We start from the raw sequence: 21,825 nt of genomic DNA, 5'->3' as shown, positions 1-21,825 counted from the left end.
GTTCTGGTGCTGGTTGCCTGGGAGAAGAGACCAACCTCTGCCTGTCTACAACCTCCCTTCAGGGAGTTGCAGACAGCAAGAAGGTCTCCCCTGAGCCTCCTCTTCTCCAGGCTAAGCAACCCCAGCTCCCTCAGCCTCTCCTCACAGGGCTGTGCTCCAGACCCCTCCCCAGCTTTCTTGCCCTTCTCTGGACACATTCAAGAGTCTCAATGTCCTTCCTAAACTGAGGGGCCCAGAACTGGACACAGGACTCAAGGTGTGGCCTAACCAGTGCTGAGTAGAGGGCACAATGACCTCCCTCCTCCTGCTGGCACTCCCGGTCCCAGGCTGGGGGGCAGCTCTGCAGGCCTGTTCCAAAGAGCAACAGGGCAGTGCTGGTATTATCCATCACACATCCAAGTGCCAGGTTCTGCACATTGGCCACAGCAGCCCCATGCAATGCTACAGGCTGGGGTCAGAGTGGCTGAGAGCAGCCAGGCAGAGAGGGACCTGGGGGTACTGGTTGATGGTAGGCTGAACATGAGCCTGCAGTGTGCCCAGGCAGCCAAAAGGGCCAATGGCATCCTGGCCTGCATCAGGAAGAGTGTGGCCAGCAGGAGCAGGGAGGTCATTGTGCCCTGTGCTCAGCACTGGTTAGGCCACACCTTGAGTCCTGTGTCCAGTTCTGGGCCCCTCAGGTTAGGCAAGATGTTGAGTTGCTGGAAGGTGTCCAGAGAAGGGCAAGAAAGCTGGGGAGGGGTCTGGAGCACAGCCCTGTGAGGAGAGGCTGAGGGAGCTGGGGTTGCTTAGCCTGGAGAAGAGGAGGCTCAGGGAAGACCTTCTTGCTGTCTGCAACTCCCTGAAGGGAGGTTGTAGCCAGGTGGGGGTTGGTCTCTTCTCCCAGGCAAGCAGCACCAGAACAAGAGGACACAGTCTGAAGCTGTGCCAGGGGAGGTTTAGGCTGGATGTTAGGAAGAAGTTCTATACAGAGAGAGTGATTGGCCATTGGCATGTGCTGCCCAGGGAGGTGGTGGAGTCACCATCACTGGAGCTGTTCAGGAGGAGACTTGATGGGGTGCTTGGTGCCATGGGTTAGTTGTTTAGGTGGTGTTGGATTGGTTGATGGGTTGGACACGATGATCTTGAAGGTCTCTTCCAACCTGGTTTATCCTATGTAATTCTATGTACTTCTATGAATCCAGGGGGAAGGCTGGCACAGAAGCCCCCAGGGGCTGTGCTGGCCCCATGCTGGTCAGGTACCAGTGGGCACTCTGTTAGTGACAGGCAGCAGACAGCAACAGGAGGGTCCCTGCCCCTTGCAGGGGGCCAAAAGCTGCGTGGAGCAGTTTGTTTACTCAGACATGCTCAGGATTTGCAGTGGAATGAAATCATTCAAGTTGGAAAGTGTTAATTAAAGGGCTTCACAGTGGCACTCCTTAGCTTGCCTGCAGTGATGGATTCCCTGGCTCTCTGCAGCAATCTGTTTTCCTGCCTGGTTTTCACTTTTGGTGTGTGCTGCTTTGGGTTTTTCCCCATTGAATAAACTGCCCTCACTTACCAAAGAAATGGTAGCAGCCAGATCTTGGCTAGCAGGACAGACAGGCAGCTGCTCTCAGTGTCCTCCCACCTGTGGCCCCACTGCTCTCACCTGAGCTTTCAGCCCTTCCCTGCCAGCACCCCCAGCAGTCTGCCCAGTGATGAGCCAAGGAATGAAACTAAGGAAGCTTGAACTCTTCCTGCACTGCAGGTTTCAGCTGGCCACAGCTCCTCCCTTTCCTTTCTGGTCATTGTGCCCTGTACTCTGCATTGGTTAGGCCACACCTTGAGTCCTGTGTCCAGTTCTGGGCCCCTCAGGTTAGGAAAGATGTTGAGTTGCTGGAAGGTGTCCAGAGAAGGGCAACAAAGCTGGGGAGGGGTCTGGAGCACAGCCCTGTGAGGAGAGGCTGAGGGAGCTGGGGTTGCTTAGCCTGGAGAAGAGGAGGCTCAGGGGAGACCTTCTTGCTGTCTGCAACTACCTGAAAGGAGGTTGTAGCCAGGTGGGGATTGGTCTCTTCTCCCAGGCAACCAGCACCAGAACAAGAGGACACAGTCTCAGGCTGTGCCAGGGGAGGTTTAGGCTGGAGGTGAGGAGAAAGTTCTTCACCGAGCGAGTCATTCATCATTGGAATGTGCTGCCCAGGGAGGTGGTGGAGTCCCCATCCCTGGAGGTGTTCAAGAGGGGATTGGATGTGGCACTTGGTGCCATGGTCTAGTCATGGGGGCTGTGGTGACAGGTTGGACTCGATGATCCTCGAGGTCTCTTCCAACCTTGGCGATGCTGTGATGCTGTGATACTGTGCTGCTGTGATACTGTGCTACTCTGATGCTGTGATACTGTGTTCTTGGCTTCCTATCAGGATGCACTTCTGGCCTGCACTCCTGTGCATGCCTTGGTTTTTCTGAGTGCTCTCTCTCAACCCTGTGTCTCAGTCTGGAGAGGGAAAGAGCCTCAGCTCTTTTGAATATTCCTGTGTTGTGAAAGGAGAGGCACAAACCAGGCCAAGATATCAGAGTATCACAGTATCAGTCAGGGTTAGAAGGGACCACAAGGATCATCCAGTCCCAACCCCCCTGCCATGGGCAGGGACACCCCACACTAGATCAGCCTGGCCAGAGCCTCATCCAGCCTGGGCTTAAACATCTCCAGGGATGGGGCCCCAACTACCTCCCTGGACAATCCATTCCAGGGCTTCACCACTCTCATGGGGAAGAACTTCCTCCTCACCTCCAGCCTGAATCTCCCCACCTCCAGCTTCATTCCATTCCCCCCTAGTCCTATCACTACCTGAGAGCCTGAGCAGTCCCTCCCCAGCCTTCCTGTAGGCCCCCTTCAGATACTGGAAGGCCACAATGAGGTCACCTCGGAGCCTTCTCTTCCCCAGACTGAACAGCCCCAACTCCTTCAGTCTGTCCTCACAGGAGAGGTGCTCCAGCCCTCTGCTCATCCTTGTGGCCCTGCTCTGGACACCTTCCAGCACCTCCAGATCCCTCTTGTCATAGGGGCTCCAGAACTGGAGGCAGTACTCCACAGCTAGACTATTTATTACATAAATAAAGTGGATGGATTAGAAGGGGAGAGAGAGAGAGAGTAGAGAGAGAGAATAGAGAGAGAGAGAGAGAAGAGGAAAGGAATTATATTACCACACCCCTCACCCCCCCAAGACAGTTTGAGTCTGTGGAGGAAAGGTGCTGCAGGAGATGTTGGGTTTGTAGAGAAAGGATGATGAGGCTTTGGCTGGAGAAGAGCTGTGGTCCTCTGGGCAGCCTCTTCAGCTCCATGAGTTGCAGCAGGATGGACTTAGGACATGGAGAGAGGGTTCAGTCCTCTTCTTCCAGGCTCCATGGCCTCTTTTCTCTGGAGCAGCATTGCCCCAGGCTTTTCCTTCTCTCCTGCTTTCCTTCCCAGTGCCATTGTCCTTCTCCTGTGTTTTCCTTCATCTGTGTTTTTGGTTCTCCATTTTTCTTCTCCCAAGCCAGTAGTGGCTCAAGTCTTTTATACAGTTTTCAGTCCTTAGCTGTGTGTCCAAGTATTGTCCCTCAGGAATTCAGGGGCCAGGAAATCATCCTCAGGTAAGCATCCAGGTATTGTTCCCCTGGAAATCTTTCTGTGCATTCCTGTGTGTTTGGGCAGGGGTCTGGATGGGGTGGGGGGAGGCTCTGCCCTCTCCTTCTCCATCTACCTGCCCCCACACTCATTACACATCAGGAAAACAGGTGGTGAATCCATTGTCTCACCCTTCCCAGGGTCCTTGATGGGTGGAGATTATCTTGTCTCACGCACATTCCCGAAGGTGGCCTGGGTCCATTGCTGTCAGGCCAGCTGTGGCCCAGTGAGCAATGTTATCTTTGCACCTTCCAAATGTCCTTCCAGTGGCTCTGCCCAACACACATCAGCTGTTGTCTGGGCAAGCAGCAAGTGATTTTATCTTTGTTGAGCCACAGAAGAGACAAGCTTTTAGTCTCTCACAGCCTGTTCCACCCTTTACAGCTCACTCTTCCTCTCTGCCCCAGACCTCCACGTCCACTCTGCAGGCTCTGTGCTGTCAGCTAACCTTTCTCATGGCACTGTTTATTCTTCCTCCTCACTGAAATGATTCAGCCCTGAACGTTTCACAGAGCTTCTCAGAAAGCTGCTCACTATTTCTGCCTCCTTTTTCCACTTCAGGCTTGTCTCCTGTGATTAGTAGCCCCCCTGCAGCCCCAAATCTGAAGCCACATGCAGAAACCTGAGGCAGGCTTTGTGCATAGCAGGGAATGAACTTCAGAAGAGAGTAATGACTTGCAGGGCAAACTTGAGCTCCTTCTGTCTGTGTGACCTGCAGAGAGTCTCCTCTGGAGCAGCACATGAGCTCCATGCCAGGCTTTGAAATGTCTGATGATGGGTCACTGCTCCTGCCCTGACCCCCAGCAGCCCGTGGTGAGGAAAGGACTTGCAGGAAACAGGTTGCTACAAGTGCAGGAAGCTGGGGCAGAATTGGAACCAGTGTAGAAGTCTGGGACAGCCTCTCTGGATGGCAAGAGTCAGGTAAGTAGAAGGTTCTGTTGTTAGGACATGGGGACAGGTCATGGGCACAAGTTACTCCTGGGGAGGCCCCCACTGGACTCCAGAAGAGAATGTTGCCCCATGAATAGAAAATAGAATAGAATTAACCAGGTTGGAAGAGACCTTGGGGATCATCAAGTCCAAGCTATCACCCAACACCTTCTAATCAACTAAACCATGGCACCAAGTGCCTCAGCCAGGCTCTTCCTAAACACCTCCGGGGATGGGGACTCCACCACCTCCCTGGGCAGCACATTCCAATGGCCAATTACTCTTTCTGTGACAAACTTTCTCCTCACCTCCAGCCTAAACCTCCCCCGGTGCAGTTTGAGGCTGTGTCCTCTTGTTCTGGTGCTGGTTGCCTGGCAGAAGAGACCAACCCCCACCTGGCTACAACCTCCCTTCAGGGATTTGGAGACAGCAAGGTCTCCCCTGAGCCTCCTCTTCTCCAGGCTAAGCAACCCCAGCTCCCTCAGCCTCTCCCCACAGGAGAGGAGGATGCAAGGAGGCAGCCCTGTTTCTGGGCTGACCCCAAAGTATTTCTGCTTGAAGCCATGGCTGAGCCACCTGCTGCAAACAGAGTCAATCCCTGACCAGGAGCAGCAGAGGACAAACAAAATGCACAGCAGCTCTTTCTCTACTGCCAAAGCTGCTTCATTTCCATTTTAAAACACCCAGCTCTCTCAATTCCAGCCAGAACTGTCATCCTTCTTCCAGAAGCACTAACAAAAGCCACTGCCTGAAAGCAGAACATTTGTCTGCTGAGGTTTTCAGCCTTTTGCATCCTTCCTGCATGTTGGAACAGGGTGGAGGGGGGGAACCCGGTGAGCAGCTACTGAGATTGATTTCTGGAGCTGTTAGTTAATTTCTGGGGCTTTCAGCACTCAGTACAACACAGCCAGCAGGGAACTGTCACATTCTGTGTTCATTCATCTGATTAAGGAGGAAAAAACACCCACTTCCTGGTGCCATGCCTTCAGCAGAGGAGTAGCCAAAGCAGCAGGGGCTGAGCCACCAGCCACAGCTGCCCCACAGCTGAGCCTGAGGGTGAGGCCTCCACCACCTCCCTGGGCAACCTCCTCTAGTCCTGCTGAAGCCAAAGGAGGTCACTGTGGAGTGGTGCTGTGGGACAGGGCCAGAGAAGAAGATCTGATGTCCTGGAGAGCTTCCCCTCTGAGCAGCAACTGAAGGTGTTGGAACAGCTACCAGAGCTCCCTGGTGGCTCTTGGGAGGTTCAGTGAAGATGAGGAAGCCACAGGGGTCTCAGCAAGGAGACTCTTGGTCCCACAGCACACCCAGCACCTCCTGCATGCTGGGGAGGAGCTGAGCTCAGCCTTACCTTCGAAGCTGCTCTGGAATCTGGAGCCCTTGGGCAGGAGCTCTGGAGTGTACTCCCCATAGCCTCCTAGGTAAAACTGGCTGAAGACATTGAGCCCAAGCAGCCTGCCAGGAGAAGTGCTGGTTCTGTTCTCCTGCTCATCCACCTGCCAAGGAGACATTTCCTGTGGTCACAAGGAGGCAGCTCAGCTCCCTCAGCACCTCCTGCTGAGGACACAAAAGTTGTTTCTGAACTTCCACAGCAGCACAGCAGAGAGGGATGGAGGCATGAAGAGTGGGAGAAGAGCTTCTCAGGGCTGAGATGGGGATGGAGCCTGGCCTGGAAATGGCCTCAGGTTGCCCCAGGGGAGGATTAGGTTGGAGAGGAGGAAAGATCTCTTTGCTGCAAGAGTGGCCAGGGACTGGCAGAGGCTGCCCAGGGAGGTGGTGGAGTCCCCATCCCTGGAGGTGTTTAGGAAGAGCCTGGATGGGGTGCTTGGTGCCATGGTTGAGTTGATCAGATGGTGTTGGGTGATAGGTTGGACTTGGTGATCTTGAAGGTCTTTTCCAATCTGATTAAACTCTGTGATTGTGTGAACACACTAAATAAGGGAAATGAAACTGAGATAAAAATCAAGCAGCTAATTAACCCAATGCTGTCGTTTCAAAGCTTCCCCCCCATCCCCCCTGCCCCCTCCGTTGTGTCTCCCTGCCGGGCAGTCACCAGGTGGCACTGAAGGAGCACAGCAGCCTGCACACACAGCTCACCCCGAAGTCTCTTCTAACCACTGGGGAGAGAGAGAATCGAACTTGGTCAATCGCAATTGATCTCCTGATTGCTTCAGCTCCCAGCTGGCAGCAGGGGAGCCCCAGGGAAGTGTCCTGAGCTGCTGGATGGGGACAGGGCTGGGGACTGCAGCCGCTGGGAGATTGTCCTCTGCTGCTGCTGCTGCGCTGCAGCCACCTCCTGAGAGCAGCTGAGGCTGCCCCGAGGCTGTGCACGTTGGTGCCAGAGCTGCTTGGCTGTTCCTGTGCCCCCTGACCCTGCTCTGCTCACACCTCACCTCCACTCCTGCCTCCAGCTCTGCACATGACATCCCTCAGGGTTTAGGAAACCCTTTCAGCGTTTCTAAACTGCAGCTCCTGAGCCTGTGTTCACTTCTCAGGAGCTCTGCAATCACAACTTGCTTTCCCCACCCTGCAGCTGCAGTTTGCCTGTGGGGAAGCAGCAGAGGTCAGAAGCATCGCTGCAGCTGCTGGGGTGGACGATGGCCGCTGGTACGAGGTGCAGGTCAGGTAAGGTTCCTGTCTGACTGCTGCCTCTGCTCCTGCTGCTTTAGAGCCACACAGCAGCAGGGCTAGGAAGGGACCTCTGGAGACCACCCAGACCAACCCCCTGCCAGAGTAGGGCACCCAGGCAACCAGCACCAGAACAAGAGGACACAGTCTCAAGCTGTGCCAGGGGAAGTGGGGAAGCAGCCCAGGCTCAAGCACAGCCCCTGGGCAGGCAGATGGCTCTGAGGCACCTCACCATGAGAGTGGTGAAGCCTTGGAATGGGTTGTCCAGGGAGGTGGTCGAGGCCCTGTCCCTGGAGGTGTTTAAGCCCAGGCTGGATGAGGCTCTGGCCAGGCTGATCTAGTGTGGGGTGTCCCTGCCCATGGCAGGGGGGTTGGAACTAGATGATCCTTGTGGTCCCTTCCAACCCTGACTGATATTATGATACCTTCTGCAGCCAAGGGAACACAAGGGTCACCTTCTCCATGTGGTGTCCACACACCTCCAGTACACCCTCCTGAAACGAGCAGATCCTCATCACAGCAGTTAGCTGCAGCAGCCTCCATGCGGGGCCAACCTGAGAGGTGAATTCCTGCCTCTGGCTGTGCAGCAGATGTCCTGCAGCTGTCACTGAGCAAGCCCCTGGACCCCCAGGGCTGAAACACAGCTTGAAGTTCAACCACACACAAAACTGAGCTAAGGAGAAGTATCAGAGGCACAGAAGAACATCCATGAGCAGAACTACTCAGCACAGGAGAACTCTTCATTGTAGGAAAGCAATCACAGAATCCCAGAATGGTTTGGGTTGGAAGGGACCTCAAAGACCATCCAGTTCCAACCCCCTGCCATGGGCAGGGACACCTCCCACCAGCCCAGGTTGCTCAGGGCCTCATTCTCTCAGCTCTGATGCCAGTTCCAAATGCTGAGGAGCAGAAAGCAGCAGTGATGAGACAGAACAGGGATAGAATAGACCAGGTTGGAGGAGACCTTCAAGATCGAGTCCAACCTATCACCCAACACCATCTAATCAACTAAACCATGGCACCAAGCACCCCATTCAGGCTCTTCCTAAACACCTCCAGGGATGGGGACTCCACCACCTCCCTGGGCAGCACATTCCAATTGCCAGTCTCTCTTGCTGGGAAGAACTTCTTCCTAACATCCGGCCTAAACCTCCCCTGGCACAGCTTCAGTCTGTGTCCTCTTGTTCTGGTGCTGGTTCAGAGGGGAGCTCTGCTGCTGTTCTGCCATCTGTGATATCTGTGACCCCACCTGGAGTACTGTGTCCAGTTCTGGAGCCCCTATTACAAGAGGGATCTGGAGGTGCTGGAAGGTGTCCAGAGAAGAGCCAGGAGGATGATCAGAGGGCTGGAGCACCTCTCCTGTGAGGACAGACTGAAGGAGTTGGGGCTGTTCAGTCTGGAGAAGAGAAGGCTCCGAGGTGACCTAATTGTGGCCTTCCAGTATCTGAAGGGGGCTACAAGAAGGCTGGGGAGGGACTGCTCAGGATCTCAGGCAGTGATAGGACTAGGGGGAATGGAATGAAGCTGGAGGTGGGGAGATTCAGGCTGGAGGTGAGGAGGAAGTTCTTCCCCGTGAGAGTGGTGAAGCCCTGGAATGGGTTGTCCAGGGAGGTGGTTGAGGCCCTGTCCCTGGAGGTGTTTAAGCCCAGGCTGGATGAGGCTGTGGGCAGCCTGATCTAGTGTGGGGTGTCCCTGCCCATGGCAGGGGGGTTGGAACTAGATGATCCTTATGGTTCCTTCCAACCCTGAATGATACTGTGATGCTATGATACTATGATATGCTGGGACTCCTCCTCTCACTACAGGGAGTGAAGAAGTCACCAAATCCCCTTGATAATCAGTGTGGACACACCAGCAGGATGTGCTTCAGGTCACTCTGGGCTGCAGTGTGGAAGCAAATACAAGAGCTGAACACTGCACTGTTGTTCCCTCTGACGAGGGCAGAGGCTGCTGTGGCTCTCACTCAGAACAGAAGCCCCATTGGCTCCTGCTCTCTGGACTCACTCTCCAGACACACATCAGGAAGCTGATCTCCCTCAGCTGCTCCTGCAGAGGAGAGTCAGACTCATCCAGAGGGTACTTCTGATCCCAAGTAGCACTCAGATAGAGCTAAAAGGAAAAGAACACAAACTTTGGCTTTGCAATTCATTTATTAAGAAAATTACCAAAGTGACCACCAACTGGGAGAACAAACAGTTAACCACTTTGAAGAAAACAAAGGCAAGCCAGGCCCAGGCCACCCAGGCCCTGGGAAGGCACTGCCCAGTCCTCCCCGTGCCACCTAACAGCGCCCCAGAGCAGCCAGCAAGCCCTGGATGCAGCCAGGGCTTTGGCACCTGCCTGCCTTTTGGCCTGCTGAGGCCACTCAAGGCATCCCAGGTAGCCAAGAGCCACATCCCCTAGCATGGAGACAAAGCAGCAAATGGGAAGGGAAAGGAAAGCCAACCCAAGGCACCCCCTTAGAGCACAGCTGGCTCAGTCTTCAGTGAAGTAAGCCTCCAGCCCCTCCAGCTCTGCAGCAGCTGCTGTGCTGGAAGGGGTGGGGGCAGAACTCACATTCTTGCTTTCCTGACTAACAGACTTCTGTTGGGAGCTTCCAAGGTTGCTTGGCTCCTTCTTGCCTTCTCTAGCCCCACTCAGCAGCCTCTGGCTCTCTGTGAAGTACTGGTTAGGGTGATTCAAAGAGAAGCCCACGTCATCCACCTGCAGGCGAGAGGGGAGCAGCACTGGTTAGTGCAGGTCAGAAGTCATCCCTGCCACGTTGGAGGACAAACTGATCAGCAACTCAATAAAGCAGAAGGCATCACTTGGCACACACCAGCAGGGCAGATTGGCTTTCATCACCAGCTGTGTCCCTTCCTGCTGGAAATCAGAGGATGCTCACCCTACCTTTGCTGTAGCAAAGGCAAGGAGCAGCCCACAGCACATAGCAGAGGATGCTGGCAAACCTTGACCCATGCAGGGCAATTGAACCTGCACCCTGAAACTGCATTTCCCTCCCCAAAAGAGGGACTGGGACCAGGCCAGCATGTCCAGGGCAGTAAGGATTACTGCTGAAAGCTGTAACAACTGCACAAGATAAACCCCAATCCCGAGCACCAGTGTGGAAGTGGGGAGGGGAAGTGGCAGCTCCACCTCCTGCCACCAGGAATGCAGCACCCTGAGGGCAGCAGGCTAGGAGAGGAGCCCAACAGAGCCAGCTCAGCTGTGCTCCAGCAGCAGCATCCTGCCATCAAGTGCACACCAAAGAGCACAGAGCACTGAGTCTGCAGTGGAGCAGCCAAACCAGCTGCAGCTTTTCACTGCTTTTCATCAGCATCCTCAGCTCCATCACCATGCACTAACTGAACATGCAGCCAGAGCTCCACCACCTCACCAGCAAAGCCTTCACTTCAGGAGCAAGCTGCTCTGATGTGTGCCCCACACAGTGCTGCCCTGTCTGTCTCTGGGGCTCAGAAGCTGGGACATTGCCTTTAAAGGGTGCTCCCAGCCCTGCTCGAGCAGCCTGCACTTCCTGGCTGCCCACCAGGTCAGGTGAACACCACCAAGAGCACCTGGAGGGAAACACTGCTCTTAGACAGTGTTGGAAGATGCTAGGGAAGTAACTCTGTGTGTGTGCTGGGAGGTCAGAGCCTCAATCACCTTTGTTGGTGGATGTTAAGGTACATCTGAAAACAGCACATATACTGTTTTACTATATGTAATAAAATGTAATGGCTTAAACCCCACCCACTTGGATGTGAGGAGGAAGTTCTTCCCCATGAGAGTGGTGAAGCCATGGAATGGGTTGTCCAGGGAGGTGGTTGGGGCCCTGTCCCTGGAGGTGTTTAAGACCAGTCTGGATGAGGCTCTGGCCAGCCTGACCTAGTGTGGGGTGTCCCTGCCCATGGCAGGGGGGTTGGAACTAGATGATCCTTGTGGTCCCTTCCAACCCTGACTGATTCTATGATACTAGAGGGCAGTTAGACTCCAGCCAGAGCAGGGGTACTCACCTCGTGGGTCAGCTCAAAGTACTTCTGGCAGGCCAGCTGGTAGTGCATGCCCTTCACCAGCTCCAGGATCTGCACAGCAAGAGGGAAACCCAGGTCAGGAGCAGCACACACACCTCATGTGGATACTCACCAGAGAACCAAGGAGGCTGGAGAAGACCTCTCAGACCATCGAGTCCAACCCTCCAGCCAGCACCCTCAGGGTACTTGACAACAGCCCTGCAGCTCAGGGACAGCACCATGCACATCTGTGCCCTCCTGACACTGCCAACACTCAGGCCCACTGCAGGGCTTCCCAAACATTCTGGCCTCACTAACAACAAGGTAGAGGCAGGACAAGATGTGCTTGGGGCCTGAAAATGCAATTGCAGCACTTGGAGCTTCAGGAGCAAGTCAAATCTTCCTTGTGGTAACAGAACTGTGCCAGGGAGCAGTCAGCCCTCACACTGCAGCCTCTCTGCCACCCTTGACTGCAGCCATAAATCCAGCAGTTCCAGGGGCTGAGGCATGAGGCAGTGGAGGACTCCATGTGTGTTTTTGTCTCCCACATTGATGGCTTGTGCAGATGCAGAGTAAGGCAGCACTGTGCTCCCACCAGGAACAGGCGATGCCGATTCCCGAGACAAGGACCTGGGAGAGGAAAAGCCTTTGCCCCCGGTGAGATTTATGCCTCTGCAATGTTGTTCTTCCCAAGCAGGCTCAGCAAGAGGGTGTGAGGAGCCAGCTGCTCTGAACAGCCATTAGGAAAATCAGGGCCATCTCTTGTCAGCACAATTTGCTTCCCACTGGAGGTAATCTCCTCTGTGCTGAACAAAGCCTCCTCCTTATCACAATGTAATGCCAGCTAAGTCTTGTACAGACCCAGTCCCAGCCCCTCCTCCCCCCTTTCCAGAACTAAAGAGCCTGCTCCCTGCTTATCAGACAGACAAACTGTTGCAGTTGTGAGGCAGCCTCAGCAGAAGCACACAAGCAATGCTGATTTCAAGCCCCTCTGCCAGGGCTGCCCTCAGTCACACACAGCCACAGGCTGCAGCTGAGCTCCCTGCTCCCTCACCGATGGAAGCTGCCTGCTGTCCACTGGCAGATCTACCAATTGCATGTGTTGAATGGATAAGACCAGCACCACGGTGCCAAGGAAGTTCTCAGCCCTGCTGCTTCTCCCTCACAGCCCAGCTGATGGCACCCCTGTCTCTCCTGCCACCTGCTGTTCAATCGGTAGAAGATCAAGGCCAAGGCCAGCTAGGCAATGAAGTCTGAACCCTGGCAATAGGATAGGATAGGATAGGATAGCATAGGATAGGATAGGATAGGATAGGATAGGATAGGATAGGATAGGATAGGATAGAATAGAATAGAATAGAATAGAATAGAATAGAATAGAATAGAATAGAATAGAATAGAATAGAATAGAATAGAATAGAATAGAATAGAATAGAATAGGTTGGAAGAGACCTTCGAGATCATTGAGTCCAACCTATCACCCAACACCACCTAATCAACTAAACCATGGCACCAAGCACCCCATTCAGGCTCTTCCTAAACACCTCCAGGGATGGGGACTCCACCACCTCCCTGGGCAGCACATTCCAATGGTCAATCTCTCCTTCTTGAAGAACTTCTCCCTCACCTCCAGCCTAAACCTCCCCTGGCACAGCTTGAGACTGTGTCCTCTTGTTCTGGTGCTGCTTGCCTGGGAGAAGAGACCAACCCCCATAGAGGGTAGAGGTTAGAAGGGACCCCTAGAGATCATCTGTGTGTGAGTTTGTGCTTAGGTATTTCTCTGTCACCTCCTCCTCCTCCTCAGAAACTGACTGAGAAGTGTCAGGTGAAGTGGCTGAGAGCAGAAGGAAATTCATCCATCCCTAACCCCTCAGCTCGTGCCTCATGGTTCCCAGCTGGTTCCTCACAACTAAAGCCAGGCCCTGCAAGAGCTGTCTCTGGCTTTCAGCACGTGCAGCCCACCCTGCTGCAGTGCACCTCTGCAGGAGCTTGTGCTGACATCACCTGGAGCCACGATCAGAAGGCTCTGTGCTGTTGCTGAGGTGAAAGGGGCACTTGCCAGGTTTACACCACACTGCTTCATCCTGCAAGTTAGTGCTCCCAAGGCTTCCCCTGTTAGCTCTGATGTGCCTTTTCTTCAGAAGAGCAAAAGCCAGGGGCAGTCATGGCCCAGGAGAAGGTGTTTCATTGATGTCTTCTACAAACACCTCTATGTTCCCTCCACTTTTAATGGGCAGCTTTTCTAGCCTGAAGTGGGGAGCAGCTTTTCTAGCCTGAAGTAAGTGGGGAGCAGCTTTTCTAGCCTGAAGTAAGTGGGGAGCAGCTTTTCTAGCCTCAAGTGAAACAGCAGCCCAATGGCCAGGGGGGGCTGTGCTCAGGAAAGGTGTGCCTATGGCACCTGGGGTCAGGGCTGAGTGGCCATGGTGCTGTTGGGTTGATGGCTGGACTGGATGAGCTCAGAGAGCTTTTCCAACCCAAACTATTCCACAACTGTGGCAGTGGATGTGAGATCTGCAGTGAGTGCAGCCAGCTCAGAGCCTGCTGTGAAGCCCCTGCTCATTGCAGGTTTGCTCTCCTGTGCATGTGGCCAGCTGAGCGTCCCCCAGCCCAGAGCACCACATTCACTGCCCCTGGAAAGCAGGCAGGGGACTGCCATGCACCTTGGAACAGACATTCATCTTCCCCTGACAACAGTGAGGGGCATTTCTCACTTGGACAGCCTGCTTGTCTGGTGCACAGGGAGCAAGATGTGGCACTAAATGAAGTCACATTTGAAGAGAGCAAAAGAGTTTCAGAGCAGAGCAAGGAACAACGCAAGAGGCCCCAGGAAAGAAAGCACTTACTGAAACACCCAGCTGAGGGGTCAGGTCCTGCCTCAGCCACGGGAAAGAGCAGCTGTCAGGCTGCTCTCACTCCATCTGCAGCTAACAGGAGGTCTGACAGACTGAAGGGTATGGTTGAGTGAGTGTCAGTTTTGAGGCCCAGACCCTGGAAAAGCAACTACAGGAGAAGCCTTGAAAGACTGCAAACCACCCACCCAGCCACCATCTCCTGAGCTGGAGGAGAAACAGCAACCAGCATCAGAGAAGACTCCAGGAGGCCCCAGTCTGGACTGAAGGATCCTGAGCTGGCATTAGCCATGCAGATGTTACTGACCACAGCCACAGTGCCATGAGGGGAGGCAGCAATGGGATCTGTGTGGGACCTCAGACAGGTGTGAGGCAAGCCCCTTCCTCTTCTGGGGAACCTCTCAAAGGCTGCCTGATGTAAAGGATCAAGGTCTGAGAACCCAGCCACTGCCAACCTCCTGAGTTAGGCTGGTTTTACTTTTCTGGTGTGTTGGTTTGGGTTAACAGCAGGAGTGGCCACTGCAGAGCCTGTACCCTGACACCACCACCACTAAACCCAGGGACAGGACAGAGCCCAGGCAAAGAGGATGCTGAGGGAGAGAGCTTTTCTTAGCCACTTCTGGCAGGTAAATGGAAGGCTCCTAATGAACCCCAACCCAAAGGGAGAAAACCCACACACATCTGTTCACATCAAGTAAGGATATTAAGTACAAAGACACTGCCCTGCTGTGCAAAGCCTCTGGGGAAACAACCTCTGCTAGCTCCTACCCACACACAAGCAAGGCAGCTGAGGCAGCAAATCCCCAGCAATCCTCCCCATGATTAGCAGGATAAAAACCTCACAGCAGCATCAATTTTTGACGCATGTAAGATGGGAAGAAGTCAAAGGCAGCTATCCCTAAGTGCCTGTCAGAGATGGGAGACAGCCCAAAGCTTGTTTATGTGAACCAGGAGAAAAACAAAGGAAAGAACATCCCTGGAGAAAAGCCTGAGCAGCTCAGGCATTTGTCAGGAATGGCTATGAGTGAGCAGCAAATGCTTTAAAACTAATCTCCTCTCATTTGTATCTTAATTCTTCCTTCCAAGGAGCAGAGACTGCTGAAAGCTGCCCTCTCACACACTCCTGTCTAGTCCAACACTCTGGCAGGCACTGGTGACACTCCACACCAACTAAAGGCAGCAGCTCAGAGCAGTTTCTTCCTATGCACCAGGGGAGGTTTAGGCTGGAGGTTAGGAAGAACTTCTTCACAGCAAGAGAGATTGGCCATTGGGATGTGCTGCCCAGGGAGGTGGTGGAGTCTCCATCCCTGGAGGTGTTTAGGAAGAGCCTGGATGGGGTGCTTGGTGCCATGGTTTAGTTGATTAGATGGTGTTGGGTGATAGGTTGGACTTGATGATCTTGAAGGTCTCTTCCAACCAGGTTTATTCTACCCTATTCTATTCTACCCTATTCTATTCTACCCTATTCTATTCTATTCACCTAGAGCTGGTTTCAGGCAGCTCATACACACAACTGTCTCAGCTTCACTCCAACCTGTCCCTTCCTGCACTGAAGATGATGGCATCCTTTTGGAGCTCTTGCTAGAGCATGCAATGGGAGTCAGAGTCCTTCAGGACACCCCTCAGAAAGCTCCAGGCCCTGTGCTGTCCTTGCTATACAAGGCAGGGCTTCAGCTGAACGTTTCCTTCCCACAAGCTGTGCAACATCTCTGCTTTGCCTCCCCAGGCCTGGAGCTTTTGTAGTCATGGGGAAGTCAGAGCAATGGGTGGCCAAGAATGTGTGGACTTTAGGAGCTGATTGCAGGAACAACTCCTCAGGTCTCCTGACTGCACTGTAAAATCTTCCACAAGTGACTGTGACAGTGAAAAGAAATTCTCTGAAACAAGCACAGAATGGATGGGGTTGGAAGAGACCTTGAGTATTATCCAGCTCCAACCCCCTGCCATGGGCAGGGACACCTCCCACCAGCCCAGGCTGCTCAAGGCCTCATCCAGCACCATCTTGAAGTACTTCCAGGCACAAGGTGTCCACAACTTCTCTGGGCAGCCTGTTCCAGTGTCTCACCATCCTCATTGTGAAAAGCTTGGTCCCAATGTCCAACTTAAATCTACCCTACTCTAATTTCAAACCCTTGCCCCTTGTCCTACCACCACAGGCCCTTGTAACAAGACCCTCTCCAGCTCTTCTGTAGCCCCCTCCAGGTGCTGGAAGGCTGCTAAAATATTTCCAGATTCATTTAAACTCTTTTTTTCAATTAGTGTAGTAAGATGAAGTTGAACAAGACCCTGGGTGGTAGCCACCAGAGGGACAAACCAGCTCATGAAGTCACACAGCCAGAGGTGGTGACACCGACCCAGGCACCAGCGAGAGCACTGGAGCCAGAAAGCCAAGATGCTGGGTGAGATTTTGCAAGAAGAGACTCCTCACAGGCTGCACACAGCATTCCTACAGAGATGGGAAGGAAAAGTGCAGAGCAGTGCAGCTGTGCCTCACCTGAGTTATCCCAGCGGGAGGCACCTTGTAGGCCTGCAGCTTCTGCCTCAGCAGCTCCGAGTCGCAGTGGCGGAAGGGGCACCCTGCCAGGGAAAGCAGCAAGCTGACACACAGGCTGGGCACCCAGGCACCCCACAGACCAGCTCAGCAGCTCCTGACTGGCTAGCAGCTTGGTGACACATGGGTTGGATGGATGCACCACTAGATGGATAAGGAACTGGCTGGATGGCTGCACCCAAAGAGTGGCTGTCCATGGCTCCATGTCCCAGTGGAGGCCAGGGACAAGCAGAGTCCCTCAGGGATCAGTCCTGGCACCAGGCTTGTTCAACATCTTTGTGGGTGCCATGGACAGTGGCATTGAGTGCACCCTCAGCAAGTTTGCTGATGACACCAAGCTGTGTGGTGCAGCAGACAGCTGGAGGGAAGGGAGGCCATCCAGAGGGACCTGGACAGGCTGGAGAGGTGGGCACAAGCCAACCTCAGGAGGTTCAACAAGACCAAGGGCAGGCTCCTGCAGCTGGGTCGAGGCAATCCCAGGCACAAATCCAGGCTGGGCAGGGACTGGCTGGAAAGCAGCCCTGAGAAGAGAGACTTGGGGGTGCTGGGGGAGGAGAAGCTCACCAGGAGCTCTCAGTGTGCACTTGCAGCCTGCAAAGCCAATCAGATCCTGGGCTGCATCAGGAGAAGTGTGGCCAGCAGGGCAAGGGAGGTGATTCTCCCCGTCTGCTTAGCTCTGCTGAGACCCCACCTGGCGTACTGCCTCCAGGTCTGGAGCCCCTATTGCAAGAGGGATATGGAGGTGCTGGAAGGTGTCCAGAGAAGGGCCAGGAGGATGAGCAGAGGGCTGGAGCACCTCTCCTGTGAGGACAGACTGAAGGAGTTGGGGCTGTTCAGTCTGGAGAAGAGAAGGCTCTGAGGTGACCTCATTGTGGCCTTCCAGTGTCTGAAGGGGGCTACAGGAAGGCTGGGGAGGGACTGCTCAGGATCTCAGGGAGTGATAGGACTAGGGGGAATGGAATGAAGCTGGAGGTGGGGAGATTCAGGCTGGAGGTGAGGAGGAAGTTCTTCCCCATGAGAGTGGTGAAGCCCTGGAATGGGTTGTCCAGGGAGGTGGTTGAGGCCCCATCCCTGGAGGTGTTTAAGGCTGGATGAGGCTCTGGCCAGCCTGATCTAGTGTGGGGTGTCCCTGCCCATGGCAGGGGGGTTGGAACTAGATGATCCTTGCGGTCCCTTCCAACCCTGACTGATACTATGATACTATGATTAAAGTCAACTGCCCATCTGTGCAGCTCCTCACCTCTTACAGGCTACTTTAAAAGGATGACTGCACTGCACGGTCATCAGGGGACATAAACCATCCCAACAGAAACAGGCCACAGCTCTCCTGCACTGACAGCAACAGAGCCCTAGGTAGCTGCTCACCAACAGCAGTAGTGCAGGAACTCTTGATAGCTGTGGAAAACCAGCCACAGCAGACCAGCCAGAAGAGCCAACTGGCCCTTAAAGCCCAGTCCTTTGTAAAGGTGTTCCTTGAGAAACTGCTCCAAGGGCACCACCTGAGCTGCAAGTGGGAGGCTTCGCTCCAGAAGTGGTTTGGAGACACAGCTGAAGGAACGCCCTATCAGAGAGCAGCAGCAGTGAAGCCAAGGTGGGTTTTCCATGCTTGGCCACAGAGAGGCTGGAGAGGTTTGAAGTCAGCCATCAAACCTCAGAAGTCCTGCCCAGCTTCATCCCTCTCACACCACCTCTGATGGGACACTGCTGTCATTTTAAAGTCTCCTTGCACTGCCACCAGGTGCAGGAGAGCTGTGGCCTGAGAATGAGAGACCATCATTTAAGAGACTAGAGGAGGGATCACGTCCCCAGCCAAAGCTCTTGGCATTCCCATTGAAGCAAGCAGGCACTCACCATGGTAGTCCCCCTGGCTGGGGGGGTTGGACATGATGATCTTCATGCAGCTGTAGGGGGTGTAGTCAGTCCTCCTGCCCTCCCTGCCGTAGCTGTGCCGGATGCTGTAAGCGTAGCCTTTGTCGAACTGCACCAACAGAGGAACAAACCCTTGAAGCTGCTGCAGTGCCTCCAGCTGCACTCAGGCAACACAGTGAACCCTCCAAGCACACTCCCACTGAGCACAGCACAACTGGAGCTGCTGGCTGCTGTGTGTGTGACACAGGCTGGCGGGAGCATGGACTCCCCGTGCGGGGCTGTGCAAGTGCTGCCAGCTGAGCTCTCCTCAGCTGACACAGGCATTGCTTTGGAGGGAAGGTGACTGAAAGAGCAAAGGTTTGATTCCCCACAGGCTAGGAAATTAAGAAAATAGTCTTTTAAAGCCTTCCATGAACATCCCCACAGCTGCAAGTCCTTGACCTATCTCTTGGGGCTCTACCACTGCCCTGGGCAGCCTGCTCATGAGGCTGGGGAAGGGTCTTGAGCACAGGTCCTATGAGGAGCAGCTGAGGGACCCGGGGTTGCTCAGTCTGAAGAGGAGGAGGCTGCAGGGAGCCCTCATTGCTCTCTACAGCTCCATGAGAGGAGGCTGGGGTCAGGTTGTGGCTGTCCTGTTCTCCCAGTGACAGGGGGAGAGGAAAAGGTCTCAAGTTGCTCCAGTTCAAACAGCAGAGCTTGGCTCAAGGGCTCTGGCACTCTGCACAAAATGTGCTGTAAACCCCAGATTTTTCCTTGATTAATGGCAAACCAGAAACAAAACAAAACTAAGCAAACCCACAAGATTTTAAGATGATGATCAAAGGGGAAGAGAAGCTCAGGAGAACAGCTATGAGCCCTTGCTGGCACAGCAAAAAGAACTGCTGAGGTTCCCCTGTGCACAGAGCACAGGAGACTGCAAACACAGCAGAAGGCAGGCTGCACTCAGGCAGGCTTGCTCTGAGCACACAGGAGTATCTTCCCATAGTTAACTCTCTTTTGCTTTGTTAATTCATCACAAATTAAAAGATGACTGCAGGGAAAATGCAAACAGAGAAGTAACAAAGCTCCACTGCCAGACTGCTCTGAGCTCCCTCAGAAGGAGCACACAGACCCTGCCTGCTGTGAAGCTCTTACCGGGCAACAGCTCTGGTAACCAAACACAACTGCTGCGACTCATCCAAGAAGCCAATCTCTCTGCTGGTTGGTTTTGTTGTTGCTGTTCTCATAAAATAGAGCCAGGCAAATTCCTCAAGGTTTGCAGCCCCCAACCACAGCCAGAGAGCTGCCAGACCCCACGGTGGTGTGGCAAAGGGCAGCAGGCTCTGTTCAGCAGCCTGCTCTAAGAGCTGCGCAGTGCAGAAGGCACCAAACAGGGACCTGCTGAAGACTGCACTTGGGACACTCAGATCCTGCACAGCTGCTGAACTTATCTAGCACCCAGACAGACAAATCCATCTATTGCTGTGCTTAACCTGACTCCCTCACTGCTGCAGTGATGGCTGCTACAGCAGGGCCCTCCTCTGACAAGCTCACAGCCCTTTTACAGAGAGAGCCAAGGTCAAGGCTGACAAGCAGCTCAAGACCACAAAAGGGAGCTTAGAAAATTAAAGGTCTGGCTTTAGCATCTGTTTTTAGACACACAATTCCAGCAGGACAGCACAGCATGGAGATCAAACACATGTTGCTGTGATTAAAACAAGCCACAGGAGACCAGATCCTGATCTAAATTGGTTTAAGGAAAGGCATTGATTGTTTTCATGCTCAACAGTGCAAGAACCTTGCCAGTAAGCTGCTCACACTGGACTGCTACAGACAAGACTCCAGTGCCTTGCATGCAACAACCAGGAGAAGTGATCCTGCTCCTCCCCATAGCAGAGTTAACAGCACTGCAATGCCCTGGGAGAGAGACTCTGTACCTAGAGCTCTGCTCGGACCCCAGGACCTGCACCAGCTGCAAGGCTGCCCCAGATGCTCCTATGTGATGTAAGCCAGGTGATGAAAACAGCCTCAAAAGTAAGGGCAGACACACTCAGCAGGCTAAAGAGAAGGCTGAGCAAATTCCCAGCCAGTAACCACAGGAAGATGCTAACACAGCTTTGGCTTTGCTACAAAGACTGGAGAGCTCCACTTCCAACATGAAGGGACTGAGAAATCTGGTAGCAAGTGGGAGAGGGTTGGAGTGGAAGAGCACTCTGTGTGTGTCCACACAAGAGCCTCCCAGGAGGCACTGGGCTAGGATGATTTGTTTCCCAGCACACCAGCAGCAGTTGTGCTCTGTTTCAGCAACACCCACCAAACAAAACACAGTGAAAACCCCATGGGTTCAGTCCAGCTCCAGCTCACTGCTGGAAGATTTTTCATCTGTACAGCAAAAAAAAATCAGCTTCCATATTTCTCTAATTCTAAGGGGTTTAAAAAACAGTTTTCTGTAACAGAACACAGTCTCAGGATAAAAGAAGTTCAGCTCTAAAATGTCAGAGAGCAAACCAGTTTGCTGGCAGTACTCAGGGAGCTCAGACAGCTGTGAGGTGCACAGAGATGCTGGCTGGGAGCATCAGGCCTGAGAAAATGCAGCTTCAGAGGGGAATGCACAGCCTGACAGAATAGGATAGGATAGGATAGGATAGGATAGGATAGGATAGGATAGGATAGGATAGGATAGGATAGGATAGGATAGGATAGGATAGGATAGGATAGGATAGGATAGGATAGGATAGGATAGGATAGGATAGGATAGGATAGGATAGAATAGAATAGAATAGAATAGAATAGAATAGAATAGAATAGAATAGAATAGAATAGAATAGAATAGAATAGAATAATAGACCAGGCCAGAAAAGACCTTTGAGATCATCAAGTCTGTGTCATCTTGTTCTGGTGCTGCTTGCCTAGGAGAAGAGACCAACCCCCACCTGGCTACAGCCTCATACTTAACATACTCCTTTGCATCCTGATGCAGTATGTGGCTGCCAAGCTGCCTGTCCTCACTTCCAAGTATGGAAGAAACATCTAGAACATATTAATAACCATCTGAAGCTCTAAAGCCTCATTGTGAAGGGTCTGCTTCTTTACCAGTTTTGTCATCCTGTGTTTGGACGTTGGGAGGTGCAGCAAGGGGCTGGGGCTGCTGTGCCTTTCACAACCAGGCTGCTATTACCATCTCATCTTCATTGTTCTCACATTCTAGATCCCCAATTTCAGCCTGGCTTAAAGACACAGAGATTTTTCACAGCTGTAACTGAAGTCAGTGACCTGTGGTGTTTCCCAGTACAATGCCATGTGATGTTTAGTGTCCTGGGCAAATGAATAGAATAGAATAAACCAGGTTGGAAAAGCCCTTTGAGATCATCAAGTCCAACCTATCACCCACCACCATCTAATCAACTAAAC

The 21,825-nt window shown here is 53.3% G+C and overlaps 1 protein-coding gene across 2 annotated transcripts in view; it reads right to left on the bottom strand.

Annotated features, from left to right (window-relative positions):
• Positions 1-9,314: 9,314 nt before the first annotated feature.
• The window catches only part of PRIM2 (DNA primase subunit 2), a 51,211-nt gene continuing 38,700 nt past the window's right edge, over positions 9,315-21,825 (bottom strand). Inside the window, exons 10-13 of one of the 2 annotated variants that reach the window (XM_068153732.1) lie at positions 18,418-18,544; positions 16,510-16,592; positions 11,170-11,238; positions 9,315-9,880 (exon numbers count right to left, since the gene is read on the bottom strand). In XM_068153732.1, coding sequence (XP_068009833.1) covers positions 9,653-9,880; positions 11,170-11,238; positions 16,510-16,592; positions 18,418-18,544 — 507 coding nt within the window. In that variant the 3' untranslated portion in view covers positions 9,315-9,652. The remainder of the gene's footprint in view (positions 9,881-11,169; positions 11,239-16,509; positions 16,593-18,417; positions 18,545-21,825) is intronic. The other variant, XM_068153733.1, reaches the window with a different exon arrangement.

This window comes from Melanerpes formicivorus, unplaced genomic scaffold, assembly GCF_026170545.1.
Source record: "Melanerpes formicivorus ecotype bairdi unplaced genomic scaffold, bMelFor1.0.p_v2 SCAF_26, whole genome shotgun sequence".
Taxonomy (NCBI): domain Eukaryota; kingdom Metazoa; phylum Chordata; class Aves; order Piciformes; family Picidae; genus Melanerpes; species Melanerpes formicivorus.
The sequence above is the reverse complement of the archived record's forward strand: the minus strand, read 5'-3'. Positions and strand labels throughout refer to the sequence as shown.